Source organism: Sebastes umbrosus, chromosome 16 (genome assembly GCF_015220745.1).
Source record: "Sebastes umbrosus isolate fSebUmb1 chromosome 16, fSebUmb1.pri, whole genome shotgun sequence".
In the NCBI taxonomy this organism is placed as follows: Eukaryota; Metazoa; Chordata; class Actinopteri; order Perciformes; family Sebastidae; genus Sebastes; species Sebastes umbrosus.
In genome coordinates this window covers 405,522-426,916 of record NC_051284.1, presented here as the reverse complement: position 1 = coordinate 426,916, position 21,395 = coordinate 405,522, and the positions used below count along the sequence as shown (strand labels likewise).

The following is a 21,395-nucleotide window of genomic DNA, read 5'->3' as shown; positions in this document are numbered from 1 at the left end:
ATTGACTTAGCTTAGCATCTCTCACCCCATGTACAGTATGACATACATTTAAATGACTACCAGGCCAGAATGAATAGTACGTATAGAAGCCCATTGCTATTCAACAGCTTTCTCTTTGTGTCTCTGATTTGTATGGTTCTTGTCTAATGAGATAAGCTGGTAGATTATAGAAGCATTTACTGTTTTGTGTAATAACAAGAAAGTTGAAATGATATGATGTTATTATAACCAAAATAGTTTCTTGTTAAAACTGAATGATTTGATATGTAGTTATAACAAGAAAAATACGTAAACATGAACAATTTCTCGTTATAACGATACACCGAGTTTGTTTTGTCATGATGGGCTGACTTGACTTCCAGCAAGCACTGGTAATATATCATTTAATATATCATTATGAAATAAATGTTGATTGCGCAATGTAATGGCTGTAGAATAATGGCACCATCAGCGTTTATACTGGTTCCCTATAAGCCTCGCTTTCACTATGCAGTTCCGTCTGTCACCGGGTACGATCTACGGGGAAAATGAAGGCTCCATTTACGACACAAAGGAAGTACGTCTACCAATGTGCAACCAAAACAGGAAGAGGAGAGAGCATTGCTACCGCTATCCCCAGGTAGTGGAAATGGTGGACAGTGGAACAACTGTAGTAAGTTGTATTGTAATATTACTGTGTCGTTGATAAAGTTTGCGGCTGGTTTTCGCCTGTCCGTCCACATCCGACAGACGCGGTTGGGCAGAGACCATGCTCTAGACGGGAGTTTTCGATACACTGCCCCCTACAGTTTGGGAAAATATTGGTTTGCCTCAAGGAGAAACCCGCACGGAGTATAAAATATCTAAAGGTTTCCTCGTCACGATTCTGCTTCAGCTCAAGTCTGTGCAACCATCCGTGTGGAAAGCATAACTGGGAATCCATAGCGTTTCCCACTTGGAAAACTTGTCCATTACCACATTAAAGTTCAGATGAACATAATTTCATTTCCATTAGATAAAAGCTGACTACGATATTTAAACTGTTGGGAAGGCATAGCGCTGAAAGATGTCAAGAAATAACTTTGGTTAACGGATGTTAAAACGGTCTGGTTCATTTTTAGAATGAGCATTGGATTTGCTGTTCTATTGGACTTGTTTATTTTTCGTGATGGGTAGTTTGATAGTTAATTAAAAATCATGATTTTTAAACTGCAAAGAAGCTGTTGCTGAATGGGATGTGAGAGGTGTAATGGTTGAAAACGTGTGAGGTAAAAAGGTTTAAAACGTGGGATTGCAGATGTGCGTGCTCCTCTAGGTTTCCTTCCATCCAAGTAGAGATGATACTAAAGGATGGTGTTAAAGCTATTAGTGAGTCGTTATTAAAATGAGAATAAGATTTGTATCAAAGCCTTAATAATAATAATAATAATAATAATAATAATAATAATAATAATAATAAATTTGACTTATATAGCGCTTTTCAGGAACTCAAAGACGCTTAACAACATAAATGGGAAGCGGTGTGAGACAAACAGCAGACAAACGACACACATGGGCGCACACTCAGACAAATGGGTGAGGGTGGGGGGGGGCTAGGAGTAGGCAGAGGAGAAGAGATGGGTTTTGAGTTGGGACTGAAATAGTGAGAGGGATTCAGAGTCTCTGATGTGTTGTGGGAGGGAGTTCCAAAGCCTGGGAGCTGACCTGGAGAATGCTCTGTCCCCAAAGCTGCGGAGGCTGGACTTGGGGGTGGAGAGAAGACCAGCCGAGGTGGATGTGAGGGGCCGTGAGGGTTGGTAGGGGGAGAGGAGGTCAGAGAGGTAGGGGGTTGCCAGTTGGTGCAGGGCTCTGGTGATCCAGTGAGAAACAGGGAGCCAGTGGAGGTCTTTTAGGACTGGGGTGATGTGGTGCCAGGATTTGGTGTGAGTTAGGAGTCGGGCAGCTGCGTTCTGGACCAGTTGGAGTCTATCGATGGAGGTAGTGCTTATGCCGTACAGGAGAGAGTTGCAGTAGTCGAGGCGGGAGGAGATGAAGCCTCTCGGCAGCAGGGGATGTGAGGGAAGGTCTGATCTTGGCAATATTGCACAAGTGGTAGAAGGAGATTTTGACAACTTGGCAGATGTGGGGCTCAAGGGAGAGGCTGGGATCAAATAACACGCCAAGGTTGCGTGCATGGGAGGAGGGGGAAACAGTGGTGCCATCAATGGTGAGTGTGGGGTTGTTGAGTTTGCTGAGGGTAGATTTGGAGCCGATGAGGAGGAGATCAGTTTTGTCGCTGTTGAGTTTGAGAAAATTCTCTTGCATCCAGGTTTTTATTGCAGAGAGGCAGGAGTTGATGTGGGAGAGGGGTGGGTTGTGGGGGGAGTTGGTGCTGAAATATATCGGTGTGTCATCGGCATAGCAGTGGAAGTCCAGGTTGAAATGGGTGGAGGATCTGACCGAGGGGGAATATGTAGATTATGAAAAGGAGTGGGACGAGTACAGAGCCTTGGGGGACACCTTGTGTGACTGTAGATGTGGCAGAGGAGTTGTTTTGAAGGGAGATGAAATGTGATCTGTTGGTGAGGTAGGACCGGAGCCAGCTGAGTGCAGTACCTTCGCTACCGATGTCTTGGAGTCTGGTGAGTAGGATGTTGTGACTCACGATATTGAAGGCTGCACTCAGGTCCAGGAGGACGAGGATGTTGAGGGCTCTGATGTCGGCAGAGGTGAGGAGGTGATTGAGGACTTGGAGGAGTGCAGTTTCTGTGCTGTGGAGGGGGCGAAAACCGGATTGAAGGGGTTAAAATAAGTTACTGGAGTGCAGGTGGGATTGGAGTTGTGTGGTGACGAGGCGTTCAAGGGTTTTGGAGAGGAAGGGGAGGTTGGAGATATGACGGTAGTAATTGAGACAGGAGGGGTCCAGACCTGGTTTCTTGAGCATTGGGGCTGACAGCAGTGGTTTAGAAGGCTGAGGGGACAGTTTCGTGGGACAGTGAGGAGTTGAAGAGGTTGGTGAGGTAGGGGCATAGGACAGGGAGGCAGGACTTCAGCAGGGGAGTGGGGAGGGGGTCCAGGGAGCAGGTGGTGGGTTTGGACGAGCTGAGGAGTTTGGAAATGGTGTCTGGGTCAACTGGGTCGAACCGGGAGAGGCAGCGATAGGGGGGAGGGGTCAGGGGGTCCAGAGGAATGGAGAGAAAAGGGTGTGGGTGCTGCTGGGTTAGACACGGGGAACAGAGTTGTTGATGGTGGTGATTTTGTCGGACTTTAGACTGAACTGGTCCTGTTTGTGGTCTGTTACAGTCACGCATGATGATCAGCGTTTCCTACATACATGCTGTAGAGATTGAGATGAGATAATTCTTTATCCATGGAGGTATTCCTATGTGGGGGGCGGTCCGTCGTAACGCAGCATGACGTTGAAGGATCGGGCGAAGTTGTTGGAGAGGGAGCAGCTGCTGCTTTCGTCCATGAGGGGCAGTAGGAAGGCCAGGAGCAGCAGAGCCAGCAGGAGGAGCCACAGAGGAAGAGCCAGCCGACATACCCGCTGCAACAAGCCGGGCTTCTGCAACAACAGCAGCAACACAGGGTTAGTGGAAAACACATTACAACCCTCTGAACCCCCAAGCAGTTCCAGGGCGGTTTTTGCTCCTGTCACATTTTACTCACCGTGGCCTTGTTTTTCACTGCATTATGTATATTAATAATTTGCTCTTCACTCCCTGCGATGTAAGGCGCAGAGTAGAGGTATAAAATGCCATCAAAAATGTGCGCAAGTTAGCTATTCACTGTTTCTAGACAGCAGTGGCAGCTGTTATTTCATTGGTTACCCTTTGAAAGGTCAGCGGCAACAGAGTTGAAATAATTTGAACTCTGAGCGGTGGTGCGTGTTGAGTGGTGCGCCACGCAAGGGGCAACACTTCTGCCTAGTCAGGCGGCCCTGCTCTCCCCATAGCAAACAATAGCACAGCCAGCGCAGAGCGATTTCACCGCTGATCATGTTTGGGTGGCTTAACACACTTAAAATGCCATAAATCATAAAAAAGAAAAAAGAAAAACACAAGTTGAATTTCTTTGATACAGTGGAAACAGTTTATAGTGATCTCCTCTGTCTGGGTGAAATTGATCACAATAAGTGGATGATTATTATAAACAAATTTTTGTTGTTATACATCATTTTTCATGAAGATTACCATCTTATTGATATCTGTATATTAATTACGTGAATACAAAGTAATGAAACGAATATCCTGCCCTTTTATCTCACCAAGGGTGAGACATTGCTGTTTTTGGCCATTTTTTGTTGATTTGGGGATAATTCATTAACTCAAAAACTGTTGAAAAATGACACATTTTCACATCTATCAACACCCATTGGCAGGAGTACATTGAGAAAGCCTGGTAAGTATAAGAAATGATAAGATGAAAGCAGAAGCAGTGCTCAGGCCCCGACACTCTCTCCCATTCCTATGTGAATCATGTTTACCGCCTACGTCCATCTTTCACCTTCTGAGCACTGCGTCACCCGGCCCCGCTGGAAATAACTCAATGTAAAACTTAACAGTTGCCTGCAAAGATAAAATCCACTGAGTCCCAGCATCCAACACTAATACACAAGGCAACAGATGGGCTGTTCTTCTGGAAGACTGTTGTGCGAATATCATTTGCTGAAAGCCATTACACTGACACACTATAGTACTAATGCAGAAGTATCTACCGTAGTTCCCTCATACACCAGTGTGGGAAAAATATTATTCTGCATTATGATCGCAACACTTTAGAAGTAAACTGTGCCTTGTGACTTATTGCCATTATGAAGTATGAATAATTGTAGGGACCTACAGTACGTTTTGCTAAATTCACTAATGTATATATATCTAACAGTATTAACATATATTTAGCAGTTTATCCAGATGATCTAAACCACTTTAGTTGAATACTGCCAATAACCCCTCATTGCACAGGAAAACACTATCACATCTAGTAGATCAAAGTTGGTTAGCATTTTAGAGGAGTAATGTCTACCTGAGCAGAGAATGAAGTCTCACTCCCTCTATGTGTGTTGTAACCAGAGCTTCGCCGTGCTTTGTTGACATTGCCTGACTGGCCGTACATGCTTTTAGTGCATGTGAGCGTGCCCCACTGTCTAGCTCACGGCCGCTGCTGTGCACTGCTCTTAGCTGCCGGCTCACTGTCGCCATGTTGAGAGCTGTTGAGAGGCAATCGAAATGCTCACAATTCCTTTAATTCGTTTATATGCAAATATTGGTGGCAGATGGTGGCTCAGATTGCACAAAAAGTAGTGCTATGATATTGGATGTTACACGGACTGTGATAAATGCAAATCCCACTGGTCTGATTGCATAGAAATAGAAAAACTATATGCTATAATAGTTTTCCTAAAATTAGAAAAAAAAAAAATCACAATATATCTCCTGGCTTACAGTATCGCAATACATTGCAATACATTGAATCGTAACCCCTGTATCACGATTGGTCTGATTGCATAGAAATAGAAAAACTATATGCTATAATAGTTTTCCTAAAATTAGAAAAAAAAAAAATCACAATATATCTCCTGGCTTACAGTATCGCAATACATTGCAATACATTGAATCGTAACCCCTGTATCACGATACGTATTGTATCACCAGATTCTTGCCAATACACAGCCCTATTCACCAGTGCATTTAGGAGTACCTACTTCCACCAAATATACCATAATGACTTGAACTGTTGTGCTGACTCTGATAAGAGTAAAACCCATACAATAGGAGTAGAGGGTCAGTTTAGCAAAGATCTGGCTTTTGCTATTTGGGCACGCATGTGGCAGTGACAGAGTGATACAAAACAACTGACATTGGATCCTAGTACAATAATCAGCTTTAATCTTCATAACCTTTTTCAGGTCTTTAAATTACGATGAAACCACATCAAAAGGTTTAATGTTTAGTGTAATCTTGTTGACTCAGTTTCAGTTTTAAAGAGCTTAATTCTTCCTGTACTGATTTTTCACTGAAAGTTTAATACAGTTCTCTGCATGTGTCTTCAAAATAACTGTAAAAAGCCTTTCATTTAGCTTCATGGACCTTACAGACAACTTGTTAATATGTCAATCAGGCTTCCATGATTACATTAATCATTTGATGGAGGTCCGTCATTCTTTAACATCAAACCCTTTAGCTATTTCAATGACGGCTGCAACTCACAGAGGGGAGGAAAATGGTAGCCACAGGACAGAAACATGAACACAACTGAAATGAAACCTAACAATGTGGTCAAACTCTTGAGATGGACGGAGGGAGAGGCATGCAGAGTGTGTTGGACTGTGTGAGTAAAGGTTAATGATTGATGGAAGAGGAAGTGAAACTAGCTAATCATACCTCCATGTGACAAACACCCACAGGACAAAGGTATGTGCGTGTGTGTGCGTTACAATCAGAATACACTACCTCAACTTACTGTGAATGACTGAATACACATGGTAGAAATACATATATAACCATAATTTAAGATACCGGTGATTCAGGAGGGGGTCTTAAAGAGACAGGAGCTAAAACGGAGCGTTTCAGACACAGGGTGCAAATGATCATTGTATGTCCCCTTTGAGGTGTAGGATGGCAACATTGAGGGGGGCTGGAACTACCTTTACTCTAATAATTCACACAGTAAATTCACAATAATGTACATTTCCATATTTGTTTGATCGCTGTCAAGCTACCCTCAATGAAACTCAACATTTCCTGCAGAAGTTTCACAGTAAAAGCCTAGCAGTACTTTTACATTGTTCCTTTTTGTTAGCTAATTCATTTAACGTGTGTTTGTGAGTTCTGATGAGTAAAATCTGCTCAGGGTTATGTGACCGGTGACACCAGTGAACTTAAAGTCCAATAACATTTTGCATTAGCAAAGTGTTCAGACTCATCATGTGCTGTAAATGGTGACAGTATGAATCCAGCTAGCAGCCTCATTTATAAAGTCTGTATTACAAACTGCTGCTGCTTTTTCCTCATTCATTTCAGTTGTCTTTGTTTCATTCATTGTTGGTGAAATGCCTTCATAAGCCCATTTATTTTTTAGCCATTATAGCAGAATGTCTCTGGCAATGTTGTTCAGTTCACCAGATTGTCCTAGACTGATATATCTCAATAACTATTGAAAGAATTGCCATGGAATTTAGTTCTGTAGACTCTTAGGGCCCTATTTAAATAACCTAAAGTGCAAGGTAAAAGTGCATTTAGGATGTGCATAATCTGGGCGCAAAATAATGCCCAAGCGGCAAAGGGGTTGTATTTAGTCTCTTCATTAATCATACAGACGTAGGCAAAATTGTTGGTACTCTTCCGTTAAAGAAAGAAAACCCCACAATGGTCACTGAAATAACTTGAAACTGACAAAAGTAATAATAAATAAAAATTTACTGAAAATTAACTAATGAAAATCAGCTGTTGCTTTTGAATTGTGGTTCAACAGAATCATTTTAAAAAACAAACTGATGAAACTGGCCTAGACAAAAATGATGGTAGCCCTAGAAAAGATTGAAAATAATTTGACCATAGGGACATATTAAACTAAGGTGTGTCCTGTAATTAGCATCACAGGTGTCTTCAAACTTGTAATCAGTCAGTCTGCCTATTTAAAGGGTGAAAAGTAGTCACTGTGCTGTTTGGTATCATGGTGTGTACCACACTGAACATGGACCACAGAAAGCTAAGGAGAGAGTTGTCTCAGGAGATGAGAAAGAAAATTATTGACAAGCATGTTAAAGGTAAAGGCTATAGGACCATCTCCAAGCAGCTTGATGTTCCTGTGACTACAGTTGCACATATTATTCAGAAGTTTAAGGTCCACGGGACTGTAGCCAACCTCCCTGGACGTGGCCGCAAGAGGAAAATTGATGACAAATTGAAGAGACGGATAATACGAATGGTAAGCAAAGCGCCCAGAACAACTTCCAAAGAGATTAGAGGTGAACTCCAAGGTCAAGGTACATCAGTGTCAGATCGCACCATCCGTCGCTGTTTGAGCCAAAGTGGACTTAATGGAAGACGACCGAGGAGGACACCACTGTTGAAAGCAAATCATAAAAAAGCGAGACTGGAATATGCCAAAATGCATATTGACAAGCCACAAAGCTTCTGGGAGAATGTCCTTTGGACAGATGAGACAAAACTGGAGCTTTTTGGCAAGTCAAATCAGCTCTATGTTTACAGACGCAAAAATGAAGCATACAAAGAAAGGAACACTGTACCTACAGTGAAACATGGAGGAGGCTCGGTTATGTTCTGGGGCTGCTTTGCTGCATCTGGCACAGGGTGTCTTGAATCTGTGCCGGGTACAATGAAATCTCAAGACTATCAAGGCATTCTGGAGCGAAATGTGCTGCCCAGTGTCAGAAAGCTTGGTCTCCGTCGCAGGTCATGGGTCCTCCAACAGGATAATGACCCAAAACACACAGCTAAAAACACCCAAGAATGGCTAAGAACCAAACATTGGACTGTTCTGAAGTGGCCTTCTATGAGCCCTGATCTAAATCCTATTGAACATCTGTGGAAGGAGCTGAAACATGCAGTCTGGAGAAGGCACCCTTCAAACCTGAGACAGCTAGAGCAGTTTGCTCAAGAGGAGTGGGCCAACATACCTGTCGACAGGTGCAGAAGTCTCATTGAGAGTTACAGAAATCGCTTGTTTGCAGTGATTGCCTCAAAAGGTTGTGCAACTAAATATTAAGTTAAGAGTACCATCATTTTTGTCCAGGCCAGTTTCATTAGTTTGTTTTTTAAAATGATTCTGTTGAACCAAAATTCAAAAGCAATGTCTCATTTTCATTAGTTAATTTTCAATAAATTTTTATTTATTATTACTTTTCTCAGTTTCAAGTTATTTCAGTGACCTTTGTGGGTTTTTCTTTCTTTAACGGAAGAGTACCAACAATTTTGCCTACGTCTGTAGGTGTGTTTTGGTAATTAAATCAGAGTGTTATCACCCATTCCCATACCCATTCGCCAGGTGAGCCTGCAAAGGGTGCATTGATATTTAAAAGGCGGATTTGGCAAATTGGAGAAGCAAAAGTTTTCACCTGCTGCCTGAATTTAGTGTTTTCCTTAAGATACTGTAAATATAAACCTTGTTCTAGCGCCGACGCTGAGGAGGAGGAGCTGCTGCATCCTTGTGTGTGTAGCAAGCAGAGTGTGTTGTGAACCTGCCTGTAGACGCATCTTACTATCTGAATAATGCTCCCTTTAAATAGCAGGAAAATACTGTTTTTGTTGGTCAAAGACGCAATCGCTTTCTGATTAGATTAGATTTCCTTTATTGTCATTGTACAGGTACAACGAAATTGAGTTTGCAACTCCCCATCACATACCCGATGCATTAGAAGACGGTCTATAAATATAAATATAGGGTACTATACAAGCGACAGCTATAAGGTTAGTGACCAGTGTCGTGTCGTATGTGCAAACTGTCTTAAAGGGCAGTAAAAGTAAGTAGACAATCTTCAATGATGTAATAAAGACAATGGTTATAAAAATAATGAAATGCATAATAAATAGATATAGTCAGTCCGCATGTGCATCATCGTAAAACAAATAATGCAGTCAAAGGTTAAAGTGCATGGTAAAAAAAGTGCATCATAAAATAAAGTAAGTTGCCTCAACAAAGCGCCTGACCCGCCCAACAAGCACTGGCACACAGATGGGCGCAAGTAAGGCATGCTCATTTTGAAAAATGTTAATGAGTTATTATTTTATTGCTTTGTTACTTGTTCAAATAAAGACTAACTTTCAGTGCATCAGTAAGTCAATAGAGGAGTAACCCAGCATTGGAATACTGGCAGATGAGTGCTAGAAAAAGGACAAGTAAACACTAAGCTAAGTGAAAACAGTAGATGGGGCTGAAACTTCCTTGGGACTGCACTACACAGCTATTAGAGGGTTTGACAGCTTAGAGACATGAAGCCCAACAGAAGCAAAGCAGACAGGATGTACACTGTTGAGCTGACATGCAAACAAAGACGCCTGTCACTCTAAGATGAATACACATTGTGTCTTGATTCACAAGACTCAAAGAATTATAAGGAACTTAAATTCAGAGTTGTTCCTGCACATCAATTCATCTGGTAAAGTCATAAGGAACTGCTAAATGGTGGGTGTTGTTTGTTACATGGCACTAGAAAAGCGGAAAACAATGCAGTGACTCAACAACCCCCCCCCTCTCGTGAAGGTAAAGGCTGAAGGAAAGCCGTGTGAAAAGATACAGGAATGTTTGGAGGGCTTTTCAGCTGGGGTGTCTCAGGGGGTCAACAGGGTGGCCGGAGGGGGAGGGCATGCTTTAATCTGCTCACTGCTTACTAAATGAATGGTGGGTTGGTTTCATATGCTTGACTTGATGCCAGTCCTGGGTGGTCAGGTCAGGTTATAAGGAACTTAAATTCAGAGTTGTTCCTGCACATCAATTCATCTGGTAAAGTCATAAGGAACTGCTAAGGTCTTTGGGCTTTCTACAACCCAAAGACCTCTGGGAAATTTCAATAAGAAACTCCCGAAAACCTTTCAAACTAACTGTTGTTGATTTAAAATAAAGACAGATTCAGCAACTGCATGGCTTATTTATCGCCTCAAATGTTTTCAGAAACATATTTCGGTGAACTACTTTCGTAATATAAGAGAAGAAACCGCCATGTTGGTTCCTGTTTGAAAGCTGGGAGCAGCAGCCCACGAGTGAAAGCATTCGTCCTATTACGTGCCTGGTGCCTAGTGGCATGCCATCAAGCGTCCAATGATGGCAAGTGGCATCAACGCCCCTGTGGACACGTACCATAATACTCCTCGGACATGTTAACAGCATTAAGCCCTTAGCACAACAGGTTCAATGGAAAAAATAAAATACCTTAGCGCAATGAGGCTCACTAAGAAAAATCTTTGTCAGTTTTAAAATAGCTTTTTAGCACGGTTATCTGAGGAAGCTGTATTAAGAAAAAAGCAGCAGCAGCAAGGCATCGTTTTGGAGTCGGTCAGGTAGGATCCTGTTGCATTGGTGCAGGTCTCCAGTTTGTGGGTTAATATGTCTAAAACTAGTGCTGAAGCAATCAGTTGATTAAGAAATTAGACAAAAAATTACTACTTTTATATTATGATTAAGGCTGTCAAAGTTAAAAGGGACTGTTTGTAAGAATCAGAAATGTCCTGTTAACAGCGACACCTTTGGCCATTAAGTCAACGAAAGTCAGCGTCGGGTTCACGCTTGTGCTCGCTCTACATAGACATGACTGAGCATCGATCAAAACAGTGAGGCGACACACGTCAGCTAAAAGCACAATATCACTCTATATTTCAGCTGCTTGGCAGTAATGTTATCTGACCAGACGAAGGTCTCTCCATGAATCAATGCTGATCCTAGTGTTGGCTTTTCCTACCTCAGCCTCCCGACTGCGGCCGGAGGGAACAGGGGAGACGATAACGTTTCTCTCTGCGGAGCCCCCTCACTTCACAAGACACGGGACACCTCTGTTATTCTCAGAGCTAAACTAACTCTTCTGCAGTGTGGAGTGTGCGCGCATGCATGTGAGAGGTGGAGCGAGAACGAGCACGGTGTGTGAGTGAAGGCAAGCAGAGGAGCAGAGTACAGCAGAGACTCTGGCCCTGGAGACCAAAGCTACGGTCTCCCCCGCGTCCTCTGACTGCGGCCAACACTGTTTAACAGACGGGCTTCACTAGATACAACCAAGAGGTTTTGGTGCTTCACTGTAGTTTGTGTTGGAGTCTGAGTCTGAACAGCGTAGCCACATGCGGTTAAATAACGCTCTAAACTTACGCTAAATTTTTTTTTTTTTTTTAAAAGTTATTTTTTTGGGGGCATTTTCCATTTTTATTGACAGGACAGTGGATAGAGTCTTGAAAGGGGGGAGAGAGAGAGTGGATGCGGAAAGGGCCACAGGCCGGATTCGAACCCGGGCCGCCGCGGTCAGGACCAAGCCTTGATACATGGACGCCCGCTCTACCAACTGAACTAACCCAGGCGCCCAACTTATGCTAAATTTTAAAAGGAAAAACTGTCATGTCCATTTTCAAAGGGGTCCGTTGACCTCTGACCTCCAGATGTGTGAATGTAAATGGGTTCTATGGGTACCAACGAGTCTCCCCTTTACAGACATGCCCACTTTATGATAATCACATGCAGTTTGGGGCAAATCATAGTCAAGTCAGCACGCTGACACACTGACAGCTGTTGTTGCCTGTTGGGCTGCAGTTTGCCATGTTATGATTTGAGCATATTGCTTTATGCTAAATGCAGTACCTGTGAGGGTTTCTGGACAATATCTGTCATTGTTTTGTGTTGTTAATTGATTTACAATAATAAATATATACATACATTTGCATAAAACAGCATATTTGTCCACTCCCATGTTGATAAGAGGATTAAATACCTGACAAATCTCCCTTTAAAGGTACATTTTGAACGGATAGAAAATGTGCAATTAATCGCGATAAACTACGGACAATCATGCGATTAATCGCGATTAAATATTTTAATCGATTGACAGCCCTAATTATGATATAATTTCTCAAGCAAAATGTCAAGCATTCACTGGTTTGTGAGGACGTGTTGCTCTTCTCTCATACACACTGTATATATCAGTGTAAACTGAGTATCTTTGGGTTTTGGACTGTTGGTTGGACATATGACGCTTGAAGACATCAGCTTGGGCTCTTGGAAATTGTGAAGGGCATTTCACTATTTTCTCACATGTTATAGTCTAAATAGATTAATCAGACAAATAGACCGATAAATAATAGTGAAATGCAGCAGTATGAGCTGCCTCTATCATCATGTGTGGAGTGTGTAATGTATTGCTGCTCTTATCCACCACAGCTACTACTTTTAGTTGGTGGAGCATCATGCCACATTTGTGCTGTCCAGTTATGTTAACTCATCTTTTTAAAAGTTACCTTCTGCACCTTTGCTGCGATGGCCGGCTCCTCTTGTTTGGCTTGGACTCTCTGCAGAGATAATCACAATGTTGACAGAGTTACACACCCTAACCTTGTGCACTGGGTCATCATGCTAAATTCAAACCACATTACTGACTACTGACTCATGCAGCACCACACTGTTGTCATGTTGAACACCCCAGTTGGGTGTTCTTATCATCATCATATGAGATTGTGAATACTTTTGTTTTCACCACATCTGGAGAGCAGTCTGCTGTAAATCTGTCTACTGAGCAGCAGCTACTTTGCAGATGTGTGAATGACAGGGAACTTTAACTGTGACAGTAAAAGCAGTGCTCTAAATAATGTTACACTGACACCTTGTGGTGAACAAACAACAGTGCACTTAAACGGGGATCCCACATCACATCAGTTAATGCAGGACCCTGACATACAACATGAATAGATAATTTCCTAAATCAAGCACAGTTCCATCTGCACTCGAGATTTAATATTATTTTCTGTTTCAGTGTTTCGGCTCACAGAAACCTGTCTATTATGACCTATACTAGGCCTTCTGAACTCTTTTATTCTGGGATCCACAATGCAGTGTCCCAGGGACCCAAGCTCATGAATGCATGATTCCCCTCTCGTCTACAGTTATTAAAGGCAAAAATAATCCAGTACACAATTTCATAGGACGTCAGTAAATCATCTCACAATGTCATAAACTTTGCTTTACATTTTTTGAACTGACAAAAACTTCCTACAATCAACACATCAGCATGTGGGAGAACCAGAGCCTGAACCTGGGAACAGAAGGTGCAGACTACCAGACGGAGGCTCTGATCCAGCTGTTGATTGGTCATGCAGCTGTAGTATGAACTCACAGGTTTAGTGTTGAACTGAAGGAAAGTCAATGCATATTGTTCTCTTTTTCAACATTTCTTTTTCTTTGCAAACTTTACTCTTTATGGTTCACGTGATGCCAGGAGAGAAACAGTTGGATTGGTGCATCCCTAATGATAAAGACATATGCCTCTAGAGATATACAGAGACATCATTATCTATTAACATTATCTGTATCTGTTCAACCAACATCATCATCTCTTCTGTATTCAGATAGAAGACTGGAAGTGTGGAAGGCGTGGTTTATACAAAGTCACATTAAATTGGGCAAATATTGTATAATATCTAACCTAATATTTATTGGCATGCGATTTTTGTGCAATGGAATTGATTTAATATTGGCATATACAGTAATTATAGGGCTGTGTATTGGCAATAATCTGGTGATATGAAACGCATCACGATACTGGGGTTATGATTCAATATTAGGGATGGGTCATGATTTTCGATTTTTCGAATAGTCGTTAAATTATAAAAAAAACGTTTATTCGAATAATAATCGACTAATTCCCAATGATTTTCGAGTAGTATTTTTGCTTGGAATGCACATCCCTATTCAATATATTGCGATATATTGCGATACTGTAAGAAAGGCGATATATTGCATAAAATAATAATGCATAAAATCGGATTAAAAAAAGGTTTACCTTTTTATGCAATCAGAACAGTAAGATCTGTATTTGCCTTTATCACCACCTTTTCATTTTGAAAGAGCAACGGCCAATGAGAAAACTCCAACACTTGGCCGACCAATCATGTAGCTTCATCAGTCAGTCAGACAGTGCCAGCCCTCTGCAGTCCAGCCAAAAACATATGGAAGAAATGTGTCTTTCTATTTATGTTTTGGCATGAATTTGGTTGAAAGCTAACACTTGTTTGTGAATGGCCTGAATCTGACTGATAGTGCACTGATGTCACAGACAGGTTGTTGATGGAATCTCAAAACATAGTCAGACAAACACAAAGACTCCCAGGAACAGAAGCTGAATCAAACCAATTAACAGGAAAGACAATGTGAGCATTTGTGACTAAATCTAAAGAAAGTATAGCGCACTTTATGGGTTTGGTGTTGACTACAGTACAAAGGCAACAAATGGAGCTGGCCTTCAGCGGACACACACACAGAAAGCCTTAAAAAGGAATTGTCTCTAGGCAGCTTTGACTCAACAATGGCCTCTCACCTTGGCACTGGCCCTGGCCCTGATGTCTCCCACATCCTTCAGTTTGGACTTGAAGAGCATCCAGCGGTAGCGAAGTTCCTCCAGACTCACATCTTCTGCTGGTCCAGAACCAGCCTCACTGCTCTGACTCTCCTGGAGCAACAGCTGGAACTGCACCTGACCCCAGGCCAGTCTTGACCTCAGAGCCTGTACCGGCACACAGCAGAGAGTTTCAGGTATACTGGACTAGAACAGAGTTGGAATGAAAAGCAACATAAGGTGCAATAGAACTGAAACATTTACCAGAAGAGGTCAAGGGCTTTTATAGAGTCAGCTTAATGAGGCTAAACATTACATCAGTTTACTGAAAGTTAAAGGGGGACTTTGGTATTTTTCAACCCTATCATCCCATGCTTTTGTGTCTAAGTGACTAGTGGAGACAATCAATTCTGAAATTGGTCCAGTATTGAGGGAGAGCACTGTAACCGGCAGCTGCTAAACGGGTGTTGTTTCTAACCAAGTCTCGTTCTGAAATCATCGAAATACTCAGCCATGACATTGAAAATCTTTGAGATAACACTAAGCTACACTTTCTGTCCTCCAACACAACAGACTCTGACAACACCGGCACTCCTCTCTCCAACTCTCACTCAAGTTTCCACCACTGTCTACCGGGAACATAAGGCTCCCTCAGATTACCTTTTATACATGGTCAAACATAAAATACTATTTATTCTGTGGCTTGGCTGAGTACATGATTGTTAATATTTACTGATAGATGTGCATCCATATTGCCCAGTATGCCCAGTTAATCAATATTTTAAATTCAATACTTAATCAATAGTCCATGTCAATCCATTGCTATCCATCTTGCATTAGTCTGACCCGTTCTCACTCCCAACTCGTAAAATACCGACGCTTAGTCAGTGTCCCTCGACGTCTGATACCAACACACGGGGGCACCCATCCACCTCAGAGCAACTGATGTAGTATAAAGAGCGACAAAGTCTATGTAGGGCGGGTGGGAGGCTTGGATGGATGGGTCAAACAAACACAGGACTTTCACCCAGGACAACGCTGTTCGTGTCCTGTGTGAAACCAAGTCAACGTTCACTTATTTACCGTAGTTTTATTACGTATCTTATGTAGATTACGTGAACTTATTTTGCTTAACAAATATACTTATTTTAAGTCAAAACCACAATTTCCTAAGCCTAACAAAGTACATGTGTTGTGTAAGTAAAAATAAAAACGAAGTAAACCTACGTTGGAATTATATTTTTAAAAGAGATTGTATGCATGTAACGAGTGGAAACTGTGTTTCCTGTGAACACGGAAGTTTATTTTGAAAAGACACTATGCATGTAACGAGTGGAAACTGTTTCCTGTGAACACGGAAGTTTATTTTGAAAAGACACCATGCATGTAACGAGTGGAAACTGTGTTCCCTGTGAACACGGAAGTTTATTTTGAAAAGACACTATGCATGTAACGAGTGGAAACTGTGTTTCCTGTGAACACGGAAGTCTATTTTGAAAAGACACTATGCATGAAACGAGAGGAAACTGACATGCCGTCCCTGACACGTCCAAAACTGACACTAGAGGAGTAACTAGAGCATCACAGTTTGAAGCGTAGGGCCACTGACAAAGCGTCAGTATTTGGCGAGTTGGGAGAACGTGTTGAATTGGCCATTGTGTTGGGTCAATGATCCACTGTTATCCAACACACTGAAGACGGGGGAATGATGGCAGAGGTAAACCTTCATTTATTAAGGTATTGCAAACGCTCAGGTTCAGCCAAGGTTGCAAAGTAATTATTAGATGTGTCTATAAAACAACAAGAAATACATGCATACAAACTTGTCAAAATAACAATAAGTCAGGAGTCAATAAGTCATCAGTAACAATAACCTGTGATCCATCTGCTCGTATGTCAAGGTTACAACCATATACATACTTAGTACGTAACAAAAAGCTGGTGAACAGCGTACAGTCTTAACATGTCTTGAAAATGATTTAATGTCAACAGAAGTTCACCTTGAGTGTTTCCTGTCGGATCTTGAGTTCTTTGGCGCTGAATGTTGCTCCCTTAGTGCTGCAGATCCCTGAGAGGAGTTCATTCTCTTTGGACAGCCAGGCCTCGAACTCCCTCCTCCTGGATTTGTACTCTCCTGTGCCCCCCTGTAAGACCCCCAAACAACTCAGAAAACTCTTGCACAGCACACACTATCGACAAGTAAACAGTCATTTTGTGCCCTTTCTGAGTTTGGAGTGTGGATACTCGGCTGATGTGTGGACTGTTAACAAAACCATCAGTGAGAAAAGCTGGAACACAGCACTCATCTGTCAACACAGCTTTTGTGCTTCTCTGTTTTTCTATTGATTTCATTTCAAGGACAATTCTTCTGCCAGACAAGTGCAAAATGGGCAAAGGTGATTACAGCCATTCAGAGCTACAACTGAAACTGGAAAGATGACAGAATAAACATCTCAAGACTGATGTCTGAACACCTGCATGCATCCCTGGAGTGAATGCTAAGCTCTCAATTAACTTTATTCTGCCTTTTTTGGACTAATTCTACCCTCATTAGCACTTTCGAGCTGAGATCGAGATTTTTGAGCCAGATCAGCTGTCGTTCAATGTCTAATTTGTGATGTCTCACTTCTCTGGCTGTATGATTGGATGGATTACTGGCAGCTCAGAAATTCTGCTCAGCTGTCTTGCAGTTTGAGCAGTTTCATGGTCAAACGTTCTCTTTTTGTCAACATTGTTGAAGACTTTCTGCACAGTATCGGCCATGAAGAAAGGTGATCTGTGATTCTACCTTGACAGGCAGCAAGGGTTTTTTATTCACTTTTTATCCTCGTAGTAAATTTTACAGGATAGGTTGGATGTTTCCCACATCTGACATGGGAAAGAAAATCCTTTTTGTTGAATTATCAGTACAAACAATAAACCACTGTGCTGAAAAATTCTGGTTTGTTGAATAAAAGAGAGCATTGCCATCATGAAATAGTTTCAGCAGCTTGAATCTGGATCAGTTTGGGATGAATTCAGTGATTCAGTTCTGCTAAGGTGCTTTGCAACAGCATGTAATAGTCATGGGTATTATAGTGTTTACCACTACATTAAAGGGATAGTTCAGGTGTTTTGAAGTAGGGTTGTATGAGGTACTTATCCATAGTCACGGGAGCAAAGCAATGTACTGCTATGGACGGGGGCAGCAGCAAAACGCCTAAAAGAAAGACTCCCCTAAAAAAAAATCTATTTTAGTTTAAGTGTACGCTGTATTTAGAATATTTTCACCGCTTTACCTTGCCGTGACAGCTATACAGTCTTTGTTTCTCTCGGGGAACTGAAGCGGATATCTATGCTGTCTTCAAAGCCACCAGACTCCATTGAAAAAAAACAGTAATTTGACCTCTCAGAACACGGGAGTTGCTGGTGTAACATATGCCTCTTGCATGTTTCATTAGATACACAATTTCAGCTTTAACAAATTGTTACTATTGTTACTAGCAATTTTACTTTCATGTGATAGTCGTTAGGTGCACATATTTGTGTTATTTTCATATTTTTATGCAGTTATTTTATATTTTATATTTAATACTACTGTATCCAAGGTAACGATAGCTATAAAAGCTCATCACTGAGGGAACAAGTCAGACCCTCAGTCTATGTATAATGTATAATGTATAATCAAAGAGAACGGGCTTGTATCTCCCAGGAGAACGGGTGTCCCGAAGTGCTTGTAAGCAAATAAATCCATCTTGAAGCGTCATCGGAGCTGTCTGTGGTTTGTTGGAGTGTTAACCGTTAACGTTAACCGTCAGCCGTTTACAATCTGGCTGCCAACGTCATCAGCGGTACAAAACTGCGCCAATGGGGCCGTTATGAACTGTGTATGGAGGAAGTAAACAGAAGAAAGACCTCCCGTTACACCGGTCTACCACTACCTCCATCAGTTAGTTTGTTTGTGTCATTGTGTGACTTTGGTTGATTCGGATTCACCAAAGTCACACACTAACACAAACAAACTGGTGGGTTTGGCGAGAGCATAGATGGATACAGCGGCTTCAGTTCTCCGTCAGAAGGTGAAGCGGTGAAAATATTCTAAATAGAGCATACACATGAACTGATTTTTTTAGGTGAGCCTTTCTTTCATGTGTCTAAAGTCAGTTTTGTTGCTTCCCCTGTCCACATCAGTACATTGCGTCTGTTTCTTCAAAATGGGGGTGTGCTGACCACCATCTACTGTAGGTAATACACTGACTATGGATAAGGACCTCATACAAGCTCAATACAAAACACCCCAACTATTCCTTTAAGGAAGGAGAGCCATAACCTTTTAGTATTCCTGTGTTTCTGAGTAGAGGAACATTGAGTTTAGGATTGAAAGTAAACTTTACAGAGAAAAACACCTGAACACCTGACTCGGTCCACATCTACTCTACAAAGTAAACCAAGGGGCAGGAAGTATGAACACTGCACAACAATACCATAGTGAGTTGCGTTGTTGTTGATGTTTGCTTGGTCGGGTCCCTTCTGAACAGCATGAACGCTCCTCCTCCTTCTGGACTCAGGCCTTCCCCTGCCTCCATGCTGCCTTCACCAGAGCTCGTTGTTCGCCCCTCACCATAGCTGACCTTTGTGGTTAATGCTGTTCCCCCTCTGTCTCTGCTGCCGCCCCCTGTTGATTTATCACTGTCTGGGCTTCCATCCACGGTGGAGTCTTTGGGACCTTTCTGGCCTGCTCCGCTGAAAAAACTCCAAGCAGAGGAATCTACTTTGTCTCCTTTAAAGGAGCGTCCACTGTCCTTGTCTGTCCTTGATGGGCTGAGATGTTTATCGTCTTGTCCAGCCAGAATGAGGTGACCTTCACCCTGGCCCTGTATCCAACCACCCTGCCCCGTCATCACCCCCTCTCCTGCCTCTCCCTCCAGGCTTGCTCCTCTTCCAGGCCCAGAGCTAGCCACGGCTCCATACAGCTCAGCTGGCTTGTCTTGTTGTTGGCCTCTCTGGCTCCTGGAGCCTCCTGCCCTGCCCTGACTGTCTCCCTCCCCCAGACTGAGCTCTGTTGTTAGGGATGTGCGGTCTACAAACAGGCCTCCAACGCTCCATGAGTCAGACTCTGTCTGCTCTGTGGAGCTGTTCAGCAGCCTGGGAGGGACACAAGAGAGAGGTTAAGTAATAACTCACCTGGAAGTCTAATGCACCACAACCACAGGAAGAGACTGTTGAACAACAGAGAAGCAACGCTCCTTAAATTCAGTATTGATTAGGGCTGTCAAAGTTAACGCAAATGAGTTTTAACGCCACTAATTTCTTTAACGCATTAACGCAACTTGTGATTCCTAGGTTGTAGTGGGCTCAGTTTTAAAGCTAGAGTGGAGATACTGGCATCGTGTTATACTAGTTTGTCAGGAAAGAGGCTACAGTAAATAACGCACCAAACTTATGCTAAATGTTGGGGAGGAAAAACTGGCATGGTCATTTTCAAAGGGGTCCCTTGACCTCTGACCTCCAGATCAGTGAATGTAAATGGGTTCTATGGGTACCCACGAGTCTCCCCTTTACAGACATGCCCACTTTATGATAATCACATGCAGTTTGGGACAAGTCATAGTCAAGTCAGCACACTGACACACTGACAGCTGTTGTTGCCTGTTGGGCTGCAGTTTGCCATGTTATGATTGGAGCATATTGTTTTCTGCTAAATGCAGTACTTGTGAGGGTTTCTGGACAATATCTGTCATTGTTTTGTGTTGTTAATTGATTTACAATAATAAATATATTATTATTATAAATAAATTATAAATATAAATTGCTGTTATTTCTTCTGAGACAACACTTAGGGTGTTGAATGTAAAACTGAATGCTCAAGACATTAGAATAAATGAAAAGACACATGTTAAGGCATGGATCACTCCCGAGCCAAGCTGTTGTCTTTATATTACATACACATTTTTGAATCTTAGAAATGATATGTTTCATATCAATATTAGGGCTGTCAATCGCTATTAATCGCATGATTGTCCATAGTTTATCGCGATTAATTGCACATGTTTTATGTGTTCAAAATGTACCTTAAAGGGAGATTTGTCAAGTATTTAATCCTCTTATCAACATGGGAGTGGACAAATATGCTGCTTTATGCAAATGTATGTATATATTTATTATTGTAAATCAATTAACAACACAAAACAATGACAGATATTGTCCAGACTATGTTGACTATGACTTGCCCCAAACTGCATGTGGTTATCATAAAGGGGTTATGTCTGTAAAGGGGAGACTCGTGGGTACCCATAGAACCCATTTACATTCACTGATCTGGAGGTCCGAGGTGAAGGGACCCCTCTGACCTCAGGTTTTCTAGTTTCATATGATACCAGTATCTTCTCTCTAGCTTTAAAACTGAGCCTCTACAACC

General features: G+C 42.1%; 1 protein-coding gene across 1 annotated transcript in view; it reads right to left on the bottom strand.

Moving 5' to 3' along the window:
- Positions 1–809: 809 nt before the first annotated feature.
- The window catches only part of syne3 (spectrin repeat containing, nuclear envelope family member 3), a 70,986-nt gene continuing 50,400 nt past the window's right edge, over positions 810–21,395 (bottom strand). The window contains 5 exon segments of the mRNA XM_037796506.1: positions 810–3,523; positions 12,909–12,959; positions 14,981–15,166; positions 16,999–17,142; positions 19,462–20,122. Coding sequence (XP_037652434.1) covers positions 3,341–3,523; positions 12,909–12,959; positions 14,981–15,166; positions 16,999–17,142; positions 19,462–20,122 — 1,225 coding nt within the window. The 3' untranslated portion in view covers positions 810–3,340.